At 32.1% G+C, this 20,460-nt stretch overlaps 1 protein-coding gene across 2 annotated transcripts; it reads right to left on the reverse strand.

Annotated features, from left to right (window-relative positions):
* Positions 1–7,150: 7,150 nt before the first annotated feature.
* On the reverse strand, positions 7,151–16,102 carry LOC127698362 (putative glutathione-specific gamma-glutamylcyclotransferase 2). 2 transcript variants are annotated; one of them, XM_052201782.1, is made up of 3 exons: positions 15,864–16,093; positions 9,118–9,159; positions 7,151–7,563 (listed from the first exon to the last, which is right to left on the reverse strand). In XM_052201782.1, the coding sequence occupies exons 1-3, from the start codon at positions 15,996–15,998 to the stop codon at positions 7,189–7,191; spliced, it is 552 nt and encodes a 183-aa protein (XP_052057742.1). In that variant the 5' UTR covers positions 15,999–16,093; the 3' UTR covers positions 7,151–7,188. The 2 variants fall into 2 exon arrangements, with proteins under 2 accessions (XP_052057742.1, XP_052057743.1); XM_052201783.1 differs by lacking the exon at positions 9,118–9,159 and having other exon boundaries at positions 15,864–16,102.
* Between the last annotated feature and the right edge of the window lie 4,358 nt (positions 16,103–20,460).

Below are 20,460 nucleotides of genomic sequence, written 5' to 3' on the forward strand. Positions count from 1 at the left end.
CTCCTTTTATTTATACCCAAAACCATACAATCCGAAATTAAACCATAAAAGTCACAGTTCCATTATACATGTATAATTACTTCATATCAGTATTACAATTGACAATAAACAGCTGTGCCATGAGCGCATGATACGCCTGTCGCGTTTTATAACTTCAATAACTTCTCAATGTCATATCAGAAATTTATCAAAATCGAAAGGGAGCTTAAGTAAATAGATATAAACAATTCACCTAAGTTTCATGAGAACTACTGAAAGCATTTTTGAGTTATTGTCCGAAAAACTGGAAAATACCCCCTTTTTTAATGAATAAAACCCCATAACTCGGAAATGTAAAATCTAAAATGTAAAAAAATCAAAAGGGAGCTTACGTCAATAGATATAAACAATTCAGCAAAGTTTCATGAGAACTGCTGAAAGCATTTTTGTGATCTCATCCGAAAACTGGAAAATCCCCCTTTTTTAGCTCACCTGGTCCAAAGGGCCAAGTGAGCTTTTCTCATCACTTGGCGTCCGTCGTCGTCGTTAGCTTTTTACAAAAATCTTCTCCTCTGAAACCACTGGGCCAAATTTAACCAAACTTGGCCACAATCATCATTAGGGTATCTAGTTTAAAAAATGTGTCCGATGATCCCGCCAACCAACCAAGATGGCGGCCATGGCTAAAAATAGAACATAGGGGTAAAATGTAGATTTTGGCTTATATCTCTGAAAAATTTTCAGACAAATCTGACAACCCGTTGTTGGGTTGCTGCCCCTGAATTGGTAATTTTAAGGAAATTTTGCAGTTTTTGGTTATTATCTTGAATATTATTATAGATAGAGATAAACTGTAGACAGGAATAATGTTCAGCAAAGTAAGAACTACAAATAAGTTGCATGACCAAAATTGTCAGTCGACTCCTTTAGGAGTTATTGCCCTTAATAGTCAATTTTTAACAATTTTTTGTAAATTTTTGTAATCTTTTACAAAAATCTTCTTCTCTGAAACTACTGAGACAAATTTAACCATACTTGGCCATAATCATTATTAGGGTATCTAGTTTAAAAAGTCTGATGACCCTGCCTTCCAACCATCATGGCCCACTTGGTTAAAAATAGAACATAGGGGTAAAATGCAGTTTTTGGTTTATATCTCTGAAACTAAAGCATTTAGAGCAAATCCGACAGGTGGCAAAAATGTTCATCAGATTTAGATTTATCTGCTTGAAATTTTCAGACGAATCCGACAACCAGTTGGTGGGTTGCTGCCCCTGAGTTAGTAATTTTACAAAAATTTTGCAGTTTTTATACGACCGCAAAAAAATTTTTGTGGTCGTATATTGGTATGACGTTGGCGTCGTCGTCGTCGTCGTCGTCGTCCGGCGTCGTCGTCGTCGTCCGGCGTCGTCGTCGTCGTCCGGCGTCGTCGTCCGAATACGCATTAGTTTTCGCACTCTAACTTTAGTTTAAGTGAATGGATCTCTATGAAATTTTACCATAAGGTTCAATACAACAAAAGGAAGGTGGGGATTGATTTTGGGGGTTATGGTACCAACAGTTAAGGAATTAGGGGCCAAAAAGGGGCCAAAAATAAGCATTTTCTAGTTTCCAGACAATAACTGTGGAACGGTGTATGGATCTCTCTGAAATTGTACTACAAGTTTCCATACCACAAAGGGATGGTTAGGATTTGCTTTGGGGGGTTATGGCTCAAACCGTTTAAGAATTAGGGGCAAAAAAGGGGGAAAAACAAGGTTGTCCTGGTTAATGGACAAATACTTTAGTACAAAACATAATTTAAAGCAGTGTAAGGGAGATAAATCAAATACATCATTGAAATTATCTCCCTTACACTGCTTTTAAATTATGTATAAAGTAATGGTTAATGAACAATTAAGATAATTTAAAACAGTGTAAGGGAGGTAATCCAAATACAACGTTTTGGTTACTTCCCTTACACTGCTTTTAAATTATGTTTAAAGAAATGCATATTTATAAAGGAAGACCAGTAAAAATATCTGCAAATGTTGCATCTTTTTTTTTTACAAAAAAATCCATATGAAAGATTTGACACTATATTTTAAATTCTATTATAAAATAGATTAAGTTAGCACTATGGTAAATTTAAATGGGTAATTATGGTTTGGGGGAAAAAAGGGGGGGGGGGGGGGGGGTAAAAAGAAATTGTGGGGGGTCAATTTTTTCTCATTTCAGATTTCAGAAATTAAAAAGAATTATTCTTCATCAAATATTATTTTTTTTTCAAATTTCAAATATTGAAAAATTTCAAGAAGTAATCTTTAATTGCACAGTATGGCGCATTAGATTTGTAAAATCTTTGACCACATTTATTTATTTGTTATGCCGAATCTAACTGTGTATTTAGATTTTTAATAATGGATCCAGTTTTCAAATTGGTCTACATTAAGGTCCAAAGGGTCAAAAATTAAACTTTGTTTGATTTTAACAAAAATTGAATATATGGGGTTCTTTGATATGCTGAATCTAAACATGTATTTAGATTTTTGATTTTTGGCCCAGTTTTCAAGTTGGTCCAAATTGGGGTCCAAAATTAAACTTTGTTTGATTTCAACAAAAATTGAATATATGGGGTTCTTTGATATGCTGAATCTAACCATGTATTTAGATTTTTTATTTGTGGACCCCGTTTTTCAAATTGGTTCATATTGAGGTCAAAAGGGTCCAAAATTAAACTTTGTTTGATTTCATCAAAAATTTAATTATTGGGGTTCTTTGATATGCCAAATCTAACCGTGTATTTAGATTTTTAATTTTGGGTCCCGTTTTTTAAATTGGTCTACATTAAGGTCCAAAGGGTCCAAAATTAAACTTAGTTTGATTTTAACAAAAATTGAATTTTTGGGGTTCTTTGATATGCTGAATCTTAACATGTGTTTAGATTTTTGATTATGGGCCCAGTTTTCAAGTTGGTCCAAGTTGGGGTCCAAAATTAAACTTTGTTTGATTTCAACAAAAATTGAATATATGGGGTTCTTTGATATGCTGAATCTTACCATGTATTTAGATTTTTTATTTGTGGGCCCGCTATCAAATTGGTTCATATTGAGGTCAAAAGGGTCCAAAATTAAACTTTGTTTGATTTCATCAAAAATTGAATTATTGGGGTTCTTTGATATGCCAAATCTAACCATGTTTTTAGATTTTTAATTTTGGGTCCCGTTTTTTAAATTGTCTACATTAAGGTCCAAAGGGTCCAAAATTAAACTTAGTTTGATTTTAACAAAAATTGAATTCTTGGGGTACTTTGATATGCTGAATCTAAACATGTGTTTAGATTTTTGATTATGGGACCAGTTTTCAAGTTTGTCCATGTTGGGGTCCAAAATTAAACTTTGTTTGATTTCAACAAAAATTGAATATATGGGGTTCTTTGATATGCTGAATCTAACCATGTATTTTGATTTTAGACATTGGACCATAATAGGTAAATTAAAAAAATTGAAGTTCTTAGACCACATTCTTTCTGTGTCAGAAACCTATGCTGTGTCAAATATTTAATCACAATCCAAATTCAGTGCTGTATCAAGCTTGAATGTTGTGTCCATACTTGCCCCAACTGTTCAGGGTTCGACCTCTGCGGTCGTATCAAGCTGCGCCCAGCGAAGCATTTTATTTGTTATTATCTAAGATATCATTATAATATCTAATATCTAATACTATTAATTATGATTTTAACCTTATTTTACATGATTTCCAAAGCATCAGTAAATACAGGTGAGCGACACAGGCTCTTGAGAGCCTCTAGTTTCTTCTTGCTTGAAGATATTGATTTGATATTTGGAGTATTGTTTTATCATAACACGTTTCAGATCAAGTTCTAATTTTGTTCCTGTCTGATGATTTTGTGCAGAGTTATGGGTCTTGGACTTTGAAAAATTCACTCAAATAATCAGTTTTCCACTCTTTTTTTTAGCTCACCTGGCCCAAAGGGCCAAGTGAGCTTTTCTCATCACTTGGCGTCCATCGTCCCTAAACTTTTACAAAAATCTTCTCCTCGGAAACTACTGGGCTAAATTTGACCAAACTTGGCCACAATCATCATTAGGGTATCTAGTTTAAAAAATGTGTCCAGTGACCCGGCCAACCAACCAAGATGGCCGCCATGGCTAAAAATAGAACATAGGGGTAAAATGTAAATTTTGGCTTATATTTCTGAAACCAAAGCAATTTAGAGCAAATCTGACGGGGTAAAATTGTTTATCAGGTCAAGATCTATCTGCCCTGAAATTTTTAGATGAATCTGACAACCCGTTGTTGGGTTGCTGCCCCTGAATTGGTAATTTTAAGGAAATTTTGCCGTTTTTGGTTATTATCTTGAATATTATTATAGATAGAGATAAACTGTAAACAGCAATAATGTTCAGCAAAGTAAGATCTACAATTAAGCTAACTTGACCAAAATGGTCAGTTGACCCCTTAAGGAGTTATTACCCTTTATAGTCAATTTTTAACCATTTTTCGTAAATTTTTGTAATCTTTTACAAAAATCTTCTCCTCTGAAACTACCAAGACAAATTTAACCAAACTTGTCCACAATCATCATTAGGGTATCTTGTTTAAAAAATGTGTCTGATGACCCCGCCTGCGAACCAAGATGGCCGACATCGCTAAAAAATAGTACATAGGGTAAAATGCAGTTTTTGGCTCATATCTCTGAAACCAAAGCATTTAGAGCAAATCTGACAAGGATAAAATTGTTCATTAGGTCAAGATCTATCTGCCCTGAAATTTTCAGACCAATCAGGCAACACGTTGTTGGGTTGCTGCCCCTGAATTGGTAATTTTAAGAAAATTTTGCAGCTTTTGGTTATTATCTTGAATATTATTATAGATAGAGATAAACTGTAAACAGCAATAATGTACAGCAAAGTAAGATCTACAAATAAAATTGTCAATTGACCCCTTAAGGAGTTATTGCCCTTTATAGTCAATTTTTTACAATTTTCATAAATTTTGTAAATTTCTGTAATTTTTTACAAAGTATTTTCCACTGTAACTACTGGGCCAAGTTCATTATAGATAGAGATAATTGTAAGCAGCAAGAATGTTCAGTAAAGTAAGATCTACAAACATATCACCATCACCAAAACACAATTTTGTCATGAATCCATCTGTGTCCTTTGTTTAATATGCACATAGACCAAGGTGAGCCACACAGGCTCTTTAGAGCCTCTAGTTTAATTGATAAAACCCCTTAACTCGGAAACGTAAAATCTAAAATTTATAAAAATGGAAAGGGAGCTCATGTCAATAGATATAAACAATTCACCAAATTTCTTGCAAATTGGTGAAAGCATTTTTGTCGAGCCTTCGACTTTAGTCGAAAAAGTGAGACATAGCGATCCTACATTCCGTTGGCGTCGTCGGCTGCGTCCACAAATATTCACTCTGTGGTTCAAGTTTTTGAAATTTTAATAACTTTCTTAAACTATCCTGGATTTCTACCAAACTTGGACAGAAGCTTGTTTATGATCAAAAGCTAGTATCATGAAGGAAATTTTGTAAAAAAATTTATTTCCTGTTTTTCCGTATTTTACTTTTAAATGGACTTAGATTTTTTGCCAGGAAACAACATATTCACTCTGTGGTTAAAGTTTTTAAAATTTTAATAACTTTCTTATACTATTTTGGATTTGTACCAAACTTGGACAGAAGCTTGTTTATGATCAAATGCTAGTATCTAGAAGGAAGTTTTGTTTTCTTCCAGTTAACATTACATTCAGTCTGCAGTTAAAGTTTTTAAACATTTATTGTCGAGCCTTCTACTTTAGTCGAAAAAGCGAGACATAGCGATCCTACATTCCGTCGGCGGCGGTGGTGTCCACAAATATTCACTCTGTGGTTAAAGTTTTTGAAATTTTAACAACTTTCTTAAACTATCCTGGATTTCTACCAAACTTGGACAGAAGCTTGTTTATGATCATAAGATAGTATCCAGAAGTAAATTTTGTAAATATAAAATTCCTGTTTTTCGGTATTTTACTTGTAAATGGACTTAGTTTTTCTGCCGGGAAACATTACATTCACTCTGTGGTTAAAGTTTTTGAAATTTTAATAACTTTCTTAAACTATCCTGGATTTGTACCAAACTTGGACAGAAGCTTGTTTATGATAATAAGATAGTATCCAGAAGTAAATTTTGTGAAAATAAAATTCCTATTTTTCCGTATTTTACTTGTAAATGGACTTAGTTTTTCTGCCGGGAAACATTACATTCACTCTGTGGTTAAAGTTTTTGAAATTTTAATTACTTTCTTAAACTATCCTGGATTTGTACCAAACTTGGACAGAAGCTTGTTTATGATAATAAGATAGTATCCAGAAGTGAATTTTGTGAAAATAAAATTCCTATTTTTCCGTATTTTACTTGTAAATGGACTTAGTTTTTCTGCCGGGAAACATTACATTCACTCTGTGGTTAAAGTTTTTAAAATTTTAATAACTTTCTTAAACTATCCTGGATTTGCACCAAACTTGGACAGAAGCTTGTTTATGATCAAAAGCTAGTATCTTGAAGGAAATTTTGTTAAAATTTTGTACTTGTTTATCCTTATTTTACTTATAAATGGACTTAGTTTTTCTTCCAGTTAACATTAAATACAGTCTGCAGTTAAAGTTTTTAAAACATTTATTAGATTCATAAACTATCCTGGATTTATACCAAACTTTGACAGAAGCTTCTTACAATCAAAAGATAGTATCTAAAGGAATATTTTTATTGATTTTTTTCCTCATTTTTGTTGAGCCTGCGATTAACAGCAAAAGTAGGCGAGACACTGGGTTCTGCGGAACCCTTACAAATTTTTGAGTTATTGTCCGAAAACTGGAAAATCCCCCTTTTTTTAATGAATAAAACCCCATAACTCGGAAACATAAAATCTAAAATTTATAAAAAACGAAAGAGAGCTCACGTCAATAGATATAAACAATTCCCCAAAGTTTTATGCAAATTGGTTAAAGCATTTTTGAGTTAATGTCCAACATGTTGAGGACGGACAGACAGACAGACGGACTGACAACAGTATACCATAATACGTCCCGTAAACGGGTGTATAAAAACAACTTCATATTAAAAGATTTATATTTTGATAATAGTGTAATAAGTGTATCAAAGAATTCAAACCTAAAGCCTAAAGTAAAATTTTATTTAAAAACAATAATTAATTAATGTCTTATACTTTCATTCAGTTTATGTTTTACACTTTTCTCTAATTCAAATAAATGTTCATCAGTTTCTTCTGGGAACAACTGTCGCACTGCATTTGCTAAATTCAGTAGATAATCTATATTTTTCCCACTTGGTCCAACTGAGTCGTAGATTTGTTTGGCAATGTCTTCTATTGGTGCTGGTCCTAGGTATTCTTCATTATCTGAAGTTCCTATGTAGATCTTTAAGTGTATTGGAGATTCTATTTCCTCGCTAGGATAAAAGACAACTTCGGTTTGAGTATAGCCATTCTTTTCACGAAAATCTAGATGAGCTGTGACATCATCAATCTGTTCATTTGCAATCTCATAAGCAATGCCCCAAACTTTTTCCTGAAATGGATAATGTGAATGTTAGGTGTTTCAGTAAAAAGCCTGCAAATTGAAATAACTGCTGCTGAACAATAATTCATTGCCACAGTTTTATCTTCTTGTAGATGCAGGTATTAACATGCAACAACTAAAATTAATGACAGCAAACTTTGAGCTTGCTACATGCTTCCATGTAAGAAAAATAGAGCTCACCAACAATTTACATATCACTAGGTTCTTACTTTATATGACCAAGGGGATCTCCATGAGCATCACAACATGTGGAACAATTAAGCTGGAGCTGCTAACCCTTCCAGATCATCACAACAGGTGGAACAAAGAAAGCTGGACATGCTTACCTTCCACAGCATCAGACTTCATCTCCAGTTTTTGGTCACAGTGATCATGGTGATACTTAAATTGCTTAAACTTGTTTTTTTCTATGTACATGGTAGTGTTTAATGGACTTGTCTTTTCATCCTTTTTCTGTTCGCCATTGTGTTTGTCTTTCTTCATTTATGATATTTATTCCTGTGATATCATCATATATTTATTAACATTTGTTTCAATGACAATTATATATCAATAAAGCATGTTACCTTATACAATTATTGACTTTTGATGAGGTTGATGTAATGATTTATCAACCCCAGAGATATATTTACAGAGGCCAATGGCCGAGGCGGAATGTCATATCTCTGGGGTTGATAAATCATTGTATCAACTGAAATCAAGTCAACAATTGTTTTATTATATGACTTTATAATTCTTCTACAATTTTCTAGTATTTGCTCAAGCTACTTTTAAAACTGATCCCTATTTTTTTACTAAATATTTCATCTGCTTTTGCAGTAAGTTGAAATATTTAATAAAGTTTACTAAAAATAAATACAACGAAAACAAGACGAAGAGAAAAAAAATACACCATAAACAAGAAGGAAAAGAAAAAACAGGAATTTACATGACGTCATAAAGCTACTTCATTGAGGTTGCCTAGGAATATCTATATTTGGGTACACGGACGCTGTTCCAAGTCTTATATTAACCTCTCTTGATTTTACTGTGGTGAATATAATGTTTTATCAAAGAGGATTTTCTATGCTTTTAGCCAATGAGAAAACAGAAAATTTATAGTCATATAATAAAACATAATACAAATCATGTTATTAATTTACGAATATATAATGCTGTTGGTCCTACTCGATTACACCAGTATTTTGTAAACAATGTGTTGTGTACACATTTTTGTGTTTTTCTCTTTGTGTCACTTTTAAATATATAGGTTCCACAAAATAACTTTTCAGGCAAGTACCTGTACATGTATGTACTTTGGTCTGGTTTTTTTTGTCTTTTTTAAAACAGTCCTTGCATTTGTTTGCATATTTTCTTTCTTCTATTTGTTTCTTTTTATATGTATTTGAACACTGATGCCTTCATGTACTTTTGTAAGTAAGTAACAAACTTAAACTATGACCAACAAGAAAATTACCGAACAGAAACTGAATGTGTACAGAATGCAAGCCTTATTTTAACAGTTGTTGCAAATAATAACTGTTGGGGCAATAGTATACCTACATCAGGGTTGTTGGACTTGACTAAGGTTACTACTCTTCCAGGCTATAAAAAGATAATAACTCAAGATATAAATTTATATTAATATATATATTTGTCTTAATTATTGATTGTTTCATATTAAAGCTAAATTTTACAAATAATATATTTTGTTTAACAGTACAAGCTGTAAAACATCTCTGATTAACAGTTTTATGCAATTTTATTTATTTTAAAAAAATATTTTGAAGTCATTTTATATGGCTGGGTTTTAACAAACCATGTGTTGAAAGACACAGAATTGTCTGGAGTCTATTTGTTTATTTGGTCATAAGATTGTCAGGAAAATGCCTTCAGTAGTTTTTGTTTTCTAATTATGTGAACATGAATATTATTATTTATAATTTATTTTTAATTGAAATATATAGCAAATTCAGAACAAAAATAATACATGTACTTATGTTTATGTTTATATCATCAGAAATGAGAAATTCTCACAACAAAAATATAAACAAATTAACCTGTGACAATTATGCTTCTATTGGTACAAATTTAACTAAAATCCCATTAGTTTAGATCTCACAATATTTTTTGAAAAAAAAAAAAACATAGTTTTATATGAATATATAACAAAAAAATGTAGTTGACAAATGACTTAAGCATATAAAGCTGTACATTTCGTTAGTTTCAAGTGACAAAAGTTCTTCCAAATTAACAGACCGACTAACGATGGGGTCGGTCTTTTCACCACTGAACACCGAAGTACATATTTTAATTGTTTTATCCCATTTGTAAAATTTATGTAACTATGATGTGTTGTTGATGTCTTAACTTAAACTATATTACCTATTTGAGCTTTAATATGCCTGTATATGATTAAAGGCAGTCTGTTTTGTCCTGTGTAGAGTTTTTTTTCTATTATATTTTTATTTTTGGGTCTGCTTTGCCATTCTGTCAATTTCATGTTATCCTTCCGTGTTAGCTTATTACAAACAAATACAAGTGACTAATATTTTCATAAAATTATTTATTACTTCAATGACTATGCATATTAAATGTTTTACTACATGTTCGAAACATAGTGTCTTTCTTTTTTTTGTCCTCTCATTTTTTGGTCTTTTCCTTTGACAAGGTTTCTTGGCAATTGTTTTCGCCTTATTTACACAGAAAACTTCCAATCTGATGAACTTATCATGGCTATTTTCCTTTTTCGTTTCTTGTCTTGTAAATAATTGTCCAATAATGTGCATTTTTCTTCTTCTGTTTTGCACCGCCAGAGTTGATCAGAGGTCAAATAATGGCCCTCACTAGAGATTAACTTGTAGTCACTTTGGCCATGAAGACAGCCTCTCAGGTGTACAAACTGTACCAGCACAGTCGTAAAGTTTTTTTTATTAAATCTGGAGTAGACTGTGGTTTCCAATTAATTGCAACTTTGAAGACATAGTTTATGCTTTCAGCATTGTTGTTAGTCCAGAGTTTTTCAGATCTCTCTTTCTTGTGTTGCCTAGGTTCATTAACAAATGTTTTTATTCGTGGTTTTAAGTTGTCAGTGAAGTATTGGGCAAGCTTCGGATACTGGTCAATTTGCTCCTTGAAGCTACTTGACTGATCTTCATAATCTAGTGTTGTCTGCATTAACTACCCTGTCTTTCCCAAAAATGATATATATTAGTTGATTGCGTTCTTTTACTTCCACACCAATTTTTGACATATTCTGCTGATGCATGATAACTTGCCTAAGTTATTTGTACTGAGAGTGTTGGGTTCGCCATGTGTTGTTTCTGTAGTCTGATCTTTTGGCATTACAAAATTTTCTCTCTTAGTTGTATATACAAAGGCATCATAAGTTAACCACTCTGGGAAGCCTATTGAAAAGAAGGGAAAATTAATTGTATGTATAATAAATTCATATATTATTAAAAACTACCATTTTTCCGATTAATTTTTAATTTTGCAAAATCTTGGTATGGAGCTTAAAGGCAATTAATTGTCTTTCAAACATTATTACAATGAAGAATCGTTTAAGGGAAAATTTGTCCTTTTATTCTGGACAAAAACGACCCTTTATCAGAATATTATTTTACTGAACCATATTGTAATTTGGGAGCTTGGAGAACTACAAATACCTTTCAAATAATATTACAATAAAATGTCGTTTAAGGAAAATTTTGTCTTTTTATTATGGACAAAAAGGACCCTTTATCTGAACAATTTTGTAATTTGGGAGCTTGGAGCATAGGCACTTGGGAACAGGATATTACCGGTATTTGGCAAAAAACAATAACATTCATTTATAAAAGTGTCTTGATAATTCATTATTAATATGAATCAAATTTATACATGCATTGCATAAGGAAATAAATAAAGCACTATGGTTTTTCAATCTTTTATATATATTTCAAAAGTCACAAAACATTATATTCACAAAGTTGGTGGTAGAGTGCTGTCTTGCAGGAGTAATATGTAAAGCTTGGCTACTGAACAGTTGGTGGTAGAGTGCTGTCTTGCAAGAGTAATATGTAAAGCTTGGCTACTGAACAGTTGGTGATAGAGTGCTGTCTTGCAGGAGTAATATGTAAAGCTTGCAATTGGCTACTGAACAGTTGGTGGTAGAGTGCTGTCTTGCAGGAGTAATATGTAAAGCTTGGCTACTGAACAGCTGGTGATGGAGTGCCGTCTTGCAGGAGTAATATGTAAAGCTTGGCTACTGAACAGTTGGTGATAGAGTGCTGTCTTGCAGGAGTAATATGTAAAGCTTGCAATTGGCTACTGAACAGTTGGTGGTAGAGTGCTGTCTTGCAGGAGTAATATGTAAAGCTTGGCTACTGAACAGTTGGTGATGGAGTGCCGTCTTGCAGGAGTAATATGTAAAGCTTGGCTATTGAACAGTTGGTGGTTGAGTGCTGTCTTGCAGGAGTAATATGTAAAGCTTGCAATTGGCTACTGAACAGTTGGTGATAGAGTGCTGTCTTGCAGGAGTAATATGTAAAGCTTGGATACTGAACAGTTGGTGATAGAGTGCTGTCTTGCAGGAGTAATATGTAAAGCTTGGCTACTGAACAGTTGGTGGTAGAGTGCTGTCTTGCAGGAGTTATATGTAAAGCTTGGCTATTGAACAGTTGGTGGTTGAGTGCTGTCTTGCAGGAGTAATATGTAAAGCTTGCAATTGGCTACTGAACAGTTGGTGATAGAGTGCTGTCTTGCAGGAGTAATATGTAAAGCTTGGATACTGAACAGTTGGTGATAGAGTGTTGTCTTGCAGGAGTAATATGTAAAGCTTGGCTACTGAACAGTTGGTGGTAGAGTGCTGTCTTGCAGGAGTTATATGTAAAGCTTGGCTACTGAACAGTTGGTGGAAGAGTGCTGTCTTGCAGGAGTAATATGTAAAGCTTGGCTACTGAATAGTTGGTGATGGAGTGCTGTCTTGCAGGAGTAATATGTAAAGCTTGGCTATTGAAAAGTTGGTGGTTGAGTGCTGTCTTGCAGGAGTAATATGTAAAGCTTGCAATTGGCTACTGAACAGTTGGTGATAGAGTGCTGTCTTGCAGGAGTAATATGTAAAGCTTGGCTACTGAACAGTTGGTAGTAGAGTGCTGTCTTGCAGGAGTTATATGTAAAGCTTGGCTACTGAACAGTTGGTGATAGAGTACTGTCTTGCAAGAGTAATATGTTAAGCTTGGCTACTGAACAGTTGGTGATAGAGTGCTGTCTTGCAGGAGTAATATGAACAGTTGCATTTGTATTTTATTTGTTAGAATTAATTGGATATTTTTTTATATTAAATTTCAGAACAGTGCATTTATCAAAATTTAAAAAAAATAAATAAGGTGAATAAATGAAAAGAAATTTAAATGACACTTATTTAAATCTTCAGTTTCATTAATTTACTTTTTACATTTTTTTTTTAGAATTTACCAACAATGAAAACAATTTGTTGATAAATTGTCAAAATAATAAACATTTTTGTATACATTTTTTTTTATATTTGACAAATTCAATACATTTTCCTGTTAAAAAATATAAAATACAAAATATTTTTGCACTTTTTCCTTGATTTAATAGCAGAATTAAGTATGTTTTATAAAATTTTACAGGTAAAATAAAGGTAAAAAATATGAGTATAATTCAGAAATAAACTATAATTGTTAAAACAACAAAACATCCTATGTTTTTATAAACCTGCAATTAAAAGTGGGCAAACCAGGATGACACCAGTTTGACGCACGTCTGTGATAATAAAGAAAACGTATTAATCACCTATCATGATTAATCGCAATTAACAATAAAGAAGCTTACTTTAAAAGAAATAATTCAATTACAACTTAACACGCGTCAATGATAAGCAGATTAAACAAATTCAACGTAGATTCACTTAACAAGATTAACCGTAATTGATAAAGAAGAATTGTGCAAATGAACTATAAATTTTTTAAACAAATTATAAAGCAGCTAGAATATCTCAATAGATTTTGTTTAAAACAAATAATTACCAATTAACACCAAGTAAACCAGACGAATGAGAGTAGGGTGATCCTACTTCAGTTCAAACAGGAGAATGTGGAATCGTTTGATGTTAACAATAAGTTGATATCTGGTAGTGATAATTGTTGGCAGTCATAGTGGTACCATGAGTTGCAAGAATCGCATTGTACAGGTTCTTCGTTCAATTCTGTCTACAGTCACCACAGGGCCAGAAAACCGACCATTTTATGTACGAAATTCTGCGTTTAGGCATTTTTACTTCACTGATAAACTTTTGATACTTTAAGGAATAAATTTGTGAGATTTTTAAGATATATTTCTTGTTCGGTCAATATATTATATCTTTTGGTAGATTTCTTTAGGTTTTGGAACCAATTGTTAATCTGACCAATGATATTAACAGGAAATTAAATAGTGTTCAATTATAATGATCGGAAATTAAAGATGGCTTAATAACATTTACGGGAAGCGACTGTGATTACAATACTTTATGGTTTCACTTTTCAATTGTTTTACAGAAGGTTTGGGACATTGCTAACAAAACAAAAATGTGAAATTTTTTTTTTTTTGGGGGACATTCTTAACAAAACAAACAAGCTATTTAGGCTTCTTTTAATGTTCCGTTTCTTTTGATAGCGTGACTGAGTAATAGTAGACATCTGTTCTTTTCAATTTTTCAACATAGACCTCATTAGTGGGTGGTTATTGTTTAATTAATCTAATAATATTCATAGCAAAAACTGTTGTGTTTACCTGTCAATAGTTTGGTTTTTTTCTGTATACAAACCTTGATAGTTGTAAACAGCTTTCAAACACAAATGTTTTATTATTATTTTATTTTAATAAACAAAACTAAAATTAGAAAGTTAAATACACAACAAATCCAGTGAAATTTATCAAAACCCTTTTTTCTGATAATACAATTCAAATAAAGTTCAAACTATTTTTAAAATAATATATTACAGCTAGGTCGAGTTTATAATGTAAAAAGAAATTAAAGGTGTTTTAGACTCTCTTTTTTTCTGTTCTTTGTTGATATTTGGTCTCTTTTTCTCAGTATTTGTAGAACTATTAACTAAAATATTATTATTTAAGGTCATGTTATATTAACGATAAATGAAAAAAATGTTAATTTTTGGAGTGTTCGGTGGTGAAAAGACCAAATTGTATGACTGACTTAATTAAAGTGAGAGACCCATATTCGCCGCACAATTCGTTCATTTCCACTTACATCCGACCTACATTCGAATATTTGGAACTTTTTATGAAGGTTTCAGAAATTTAACTATATGAAAAAAATGTTTGATAAAGAAATTATCTTCAAAACATTGGTAAATTATTCTAAAAACGAACGAAAACTCACGAGGAAATCCAGTTGTTCGTGTACCATGGGGGACACATTTTCGCCGCAATGTATGATATGACCATCCTCATTATCCTGGTATATTATAAAAACGAATGTTTGCAATTACATGAATTGGCTTGAGAGATCATTCCTATTCGATTTTTCTCACAAATATTTACTTTAAGACTGCGCATATAAATCTTACATAATTGCCAAAATCAGTATATAAAAAACAACTGCGTATTTCTCAATATGTGCGAATAACCTTGGAAATGGGGTAAAGAGGAATATCAACAGTTGTAACATTACAGACAGCCTTTACCATCTATTTAGGCAAGTATTGGGTAAAGGCACACACATTTTACAGAAAAAATAGCAAAACGGCGAAAATGTGTCCAAGGCGAATATGCGCCACCCACTCTATTAATTAGTAGGTTCATTCAAACATCTCCTTCTAAATAATAAAAATGTGACATTAGTTGTCTGATCTGAGACTATTGCATTTGTATAATATAATTATTTATAATTTCTACAATTAATAATGAATAAATAAGCATGTGATGATGACTGGTGAATTTGGTCAGTTAATTAGGTTGTTCCTTAACTTATTGACCCAATTTCCATTTATCACTCGAAATACAAGTACACAAATGTATAGCTTATCTTATTTTTAGGTGGAATCACAAGGATGAGCATGAGCAAGGGATTTTCTACAGAAAGTTCTAAATCTTGACCAGTCCCCAGGATTGTTACAACTACAACACGTACATAATTTAAAAACGTATATTTGAATGTTTTTGTATATTTCAGAATGATTTATTATTCGAGAAATTTGTTCCATGATAAAATCGTAAGAAAGATAACAGTTATTCTATGAATAATGATAACTATAAATTGCACAAACTTGAGTCAATGAGTGTGCATCTTGGTGAATGCTTACCTTTCCAGGGATACCCCTGTGATCAGTACTTCCCTGCCAGAATCGTCTATGGAAGCCTTTTATATAACCTTTTAATGTTCTCTTATAGGGGAAATCAACTTTCCATATAAGAGAACCATAACCAAAAACCCACATCTTTTCTTAGTATCCGAATATCATATTGAATATTTTTGGTTTGTTTACACCGGAACTGCACCAACGAAAGTGCCAATTTAAGTATTCAAATACGAACCAGGAATCAAAAGTTCAAGTTCAAAGTTCAAAAGCTTTTTAAAGACGAAAATAAGTGTATTAATATATGCAGGAATCATAAGCTCTATTGATCTTTTATATCACCTTAGTACAAAGAAACCATTTAAAAATACACGCTTAAAAGAAATCAACCACATCAATCACATCAATCACACAATAACTACATTTTTTAAGCAAAGCATGACATGAGGCAGACCGCATACCGTATATAAATGACATGAAAAAGGTATTGATGTTATGCTATGCTGAAATATTAAAAATGCATTTTAACAATCAATAGTAAAGGCACATAAAGCACTGTCCCAGGTTAGGGGAAGGTTGTTTAACCCCGCCACATCCTATATGTCCCTGTGAGGAGCCGCTGTAATTCAGTGGTTTTCGTTGGTTCTTGCAATTGTCTGTCATATTTGTTTTTGGTAGACTGTTTTGTAATAAAGTAGGCCGTTAGTTTTTATACGACCGCAAAAAAAATTTGCGGTCGTATATTGGTATGACGTTGGCGTCGTCGTCGTCGTCGTCCGAAGACACATTGGTTTTCACACAATAACTTTAGTTTAAGTGAATGGATCTCTATGAAATTTTACCATAAGGTTCAATACCACAAAAGGAAGGTTGGGATTGATTTTGGGGGTTATGGTACAAACAGTTAAGGAATTAGGGGCCAAAAATAAGCATTTTTGTAACTTCCAGACATAACTTGTGTGTTAGTGTATGGATCTCTCTGACATTGTACCACAAGGTTCCATATCACAAAGGGAATGCTGGGATTGATTTATGGGGTAATTGCCTCAAAATTTTAGGAATTAGGGGCCAAAAAAGGGGCAAAAAAAAAAAGAGAATTTTTCTAGTTTCATGACAATAACTTGTGTGTAAGTGTATGGATCTTTATGAAATTGTACTACAAGGTTCCATATCACAAAGGGAAAGCTGGGTTTGAGTTTGGGGGTAATTGCCCTAAACGTCTAGGAATTTGGGGCCAAAAAGGGGCCTAAAAACAAGCATTTTTCTAATTTCCAGACAATAACTTGTGTTCAAGAGTATGGATCTCTCTGAAATTGTACTGCAAGGTACCATACCACAAAGGGAAGGCTGGGATTGAGTTTGGGGGTGATGAATCATAAGGGGGTTCAAAAAATTTGGGGGAGGGATTTTTTTTTTCCTTTTTTTCTTTTTTTTTTCGTTAAAATTTTCCATTTTTAATTGGTTATTTCTGATTTATATGTAAAAGCAAATAACAATGATATGGTTTGAATAGGTAAATTAAAATTTTTAATTTCTTACACCACATTCATTCTGTGTCAGAAACCTATGCTGTGTCAAATATTTAATTACAATCCAAATTCAGTGCTGTATCAAGCTTGAATGTTGTGTCCATACTTGCCCCAACTGTACCGGGTTCGACCTCTGCGGTCGTATCAAGCTGCGCCCAGCGGAGCATTTTATTTCAATTGAATTGTTTCATATTTTTCACGTTGAGGCCTTTTATTGCCGATTATACGATTTAAATTTCATCATTGTTGAAGGTCGTACGGTTGCCGACAATTGCTTACATCCACTCAGTCATTTGAACTGTGGTGGATAGTTGTCACTTATAGGCAATCATACCACATTTCTTTATTTTTATATAAAACATATAGGCAGATATAGCACACAAACATAAAGCACTACTACATCAAAACATTAATTGTCTGCAGGCAACTACCAGGTACACAATAAGTTTAGAAAATTGATATGATCATGTTTTCTTCTCTAAAACTCGTTTAGTTCATTCAATATAAATGTTTTGTAATAAATTAGGTCGTTAGTTTTTTCAATTGAATATTTTATATTTTTCTTGTCGGTGTTTTTGATAGCCGAATATATGGTATGGTTTGTTTTTTTCATTGTTAAAGACCGTAGTGTGGCTTAATATTGCCTACATCCACCTCATTTAAATTCTGGTGGAGAGTTGTCTCATTTTCAATTATACCACATCTCCTTATATTTATAGAATATTTTTTTGTGAAAATTGGAAAATTGATTTAGAAATAACTTCAGACTGGAACACGATAGTGTACAGTTATTGTGGTTTATGCGTAGATGTGAATATTTTTAGGTGAACATTTGGGGCCTTGAAATAGTGGTAAAACTTAGCTTTTGTGAACAAAAAATTTTTGAAAAAAATAACTTATTGTGCTAGCATTTCAAAGAAATTTGATATAGTTGTATTCTGTAATATATACTATGCCATACTTGGGATGATAAAAATTCAAAAAATGATGTGCATTGGTGAGAATTAGGAAATCATTTCTGGTAAAAATTAAAAAAAATGAGAAACTTTTTTGTTAACGTTTAATATCCAAAGGATGAGTAGGAATGTAACACAATTTTGAACAACAGTTGTAGTTCGTCATATTAATTACTTCAAGTTGTTTAGGATTTTTTTTCTTAAAGTTCTATATAGCAGATTAGAAAAATATCTTGAAGGAAATCAAATTATTTGTCGTGAGCAAATTGGATTCAGAAAGGGAAGTCGAACAAGTGATCATGTTTTAACTCTTAAAACTATAATTGATAAAGCATTTGAATCGTCAAAAAAGATATATGCCTGTTTCATTGATTTCAGGAAGGCATTTGATACTATTAAAAGAGAGGCTCTCTTTTACAAATTGTCTTATTACAACATAGATGGTCCCTTTTTCGGTATAATGAGAGATATGTATAAAGAGGTTTTGTACTCCGTGATGATCTCTGAAGGTGTCACTGATTTTAATTCCACAGTTGGGGTAAAACAAGGGTGTATTTTAAGCCCCACATTATTTTCTTTACATATTAATGATTTACCCACTATTTTTGACTCCACATGTGAACCACCCAAGTTAAATGATAATGATATTTCATGTCTGTTATATGCTGATGATTTAGTTCTTATTTCTGAAACTGCTAATGACCTACAAAAATGCCTTGATAAGCTAAGTTTATATTGCACTAGTTGGGATTTAACAGTAAATCTTGACAAATCCAAAGATGATTTTTAACAAATCTGGTAAAAAAATTACAAAAGACAAGTTTGTTTTTGATGATAATGTTTTTGAACACTGTACAGAATATTAATATTTGGGTATACTGTTTAAACCCTCTGGTAGTTTTACTGAGGCAGTGAGACTTCTTTATAAAAAAGCCTCAAAAGCTATATTTTGTATCAGAAAACTGTTATTTTCTGAAGATATTAATGTTTTACCTCACCTAAAGCTTTTTGATGCTTGTGTTAAACCTATACTTCTTTATTGTAGTGAAGTTTGGTCTCTATATATAATTAAAGATATTATAAATCTAGAGTCAAAATATTGGTCATTGGCTACCATTAAAATTCAGATTAAATTTGCAAAAACTTTAATTGGAGTAAATAAAACAGCTGTCAATTTAGCAGTACTAGCTGAACTTGGTATGTATCCAGTTTTTATAGAAGCTTTAAAACTGTCAATTGGCTTCTGGTTGCATGTGATAAAATCTGGTAATAATTGTTTACTTACAGATGTATATAGTTCAAAACTTCAATTAACCAATGGATTTGCAAAAAAAGATTGAACAGTTACGAGCTACATTAAATTTTTCACATGTTAGGGAAAATCATGATTCTATTTCAAAAAGGCGTTTATTATATGCACTTCATACCAAACTTAATGATAGATATCTGAATTATTGGAAAGAAAATATTTTTTTGTGATGATAAATCATTGCACGGTAATAAGCTCAGAACATAAAGACAGCTTAAAGAAAATTACAAATTGGAAACCTATTTATTGTTAAATATTGATAGAAAAGTAATAGGATATTTTGCCAAAATTCGCATAAGTAATAGTGTTCTTAAAATTGGACAAGGTCGACACACTAAAACTCCTGAAGAAGAAAGAATTTGTCCCTTGTGTCTTTTAGAAGTAGAAGATGAATTTCATTTCACTATAAAATGTACAAAACTTAATACAATTAGAGAACAATTATTTTCCCAAATTAGTGAAATAGTTTCCTCTTTTTTAAATATGACTAATGAAGCAAGATTTAAATTTTTGTATGTTTGCGGTGAGACTGATATAATTAGAATTATTGTAAAATTCATAAGCGACATGTACAATTCTAGAAATGCTTTATTGAGTACTAAATAACTTTTGGTACCACCTCCTCAGCAGAGATTATATACATTTATTATTGTAATATTTTCTTTTAACAATGGAGGGGATATACAAATATGTATACAATGATTATAAATATGGTCAGATATATGTTTGTATGTTTATGTATATGTCTTGGTAATAATCCTATAATTTTGGATTTTAAACCAATAAAATATCTTCTCTTATCTTATCTT

Source organism: Mytilus californianus, unplaced genomic scaffold, assembly GCF_021869535.1.
Source record: "Mytilus californianus isolate M0D057914Y unplaced genomic scaffold, xbMytCali1.0.p SCAF_4, whole genome shotgun sequence".
In the NCBI taxonomy this organism is placed as follows: Eukaryota; Metazoa; Mollusca; class Bivalvia; order Mytilida; family Mytilidae; genus Mytilus; species Mytilus californianus.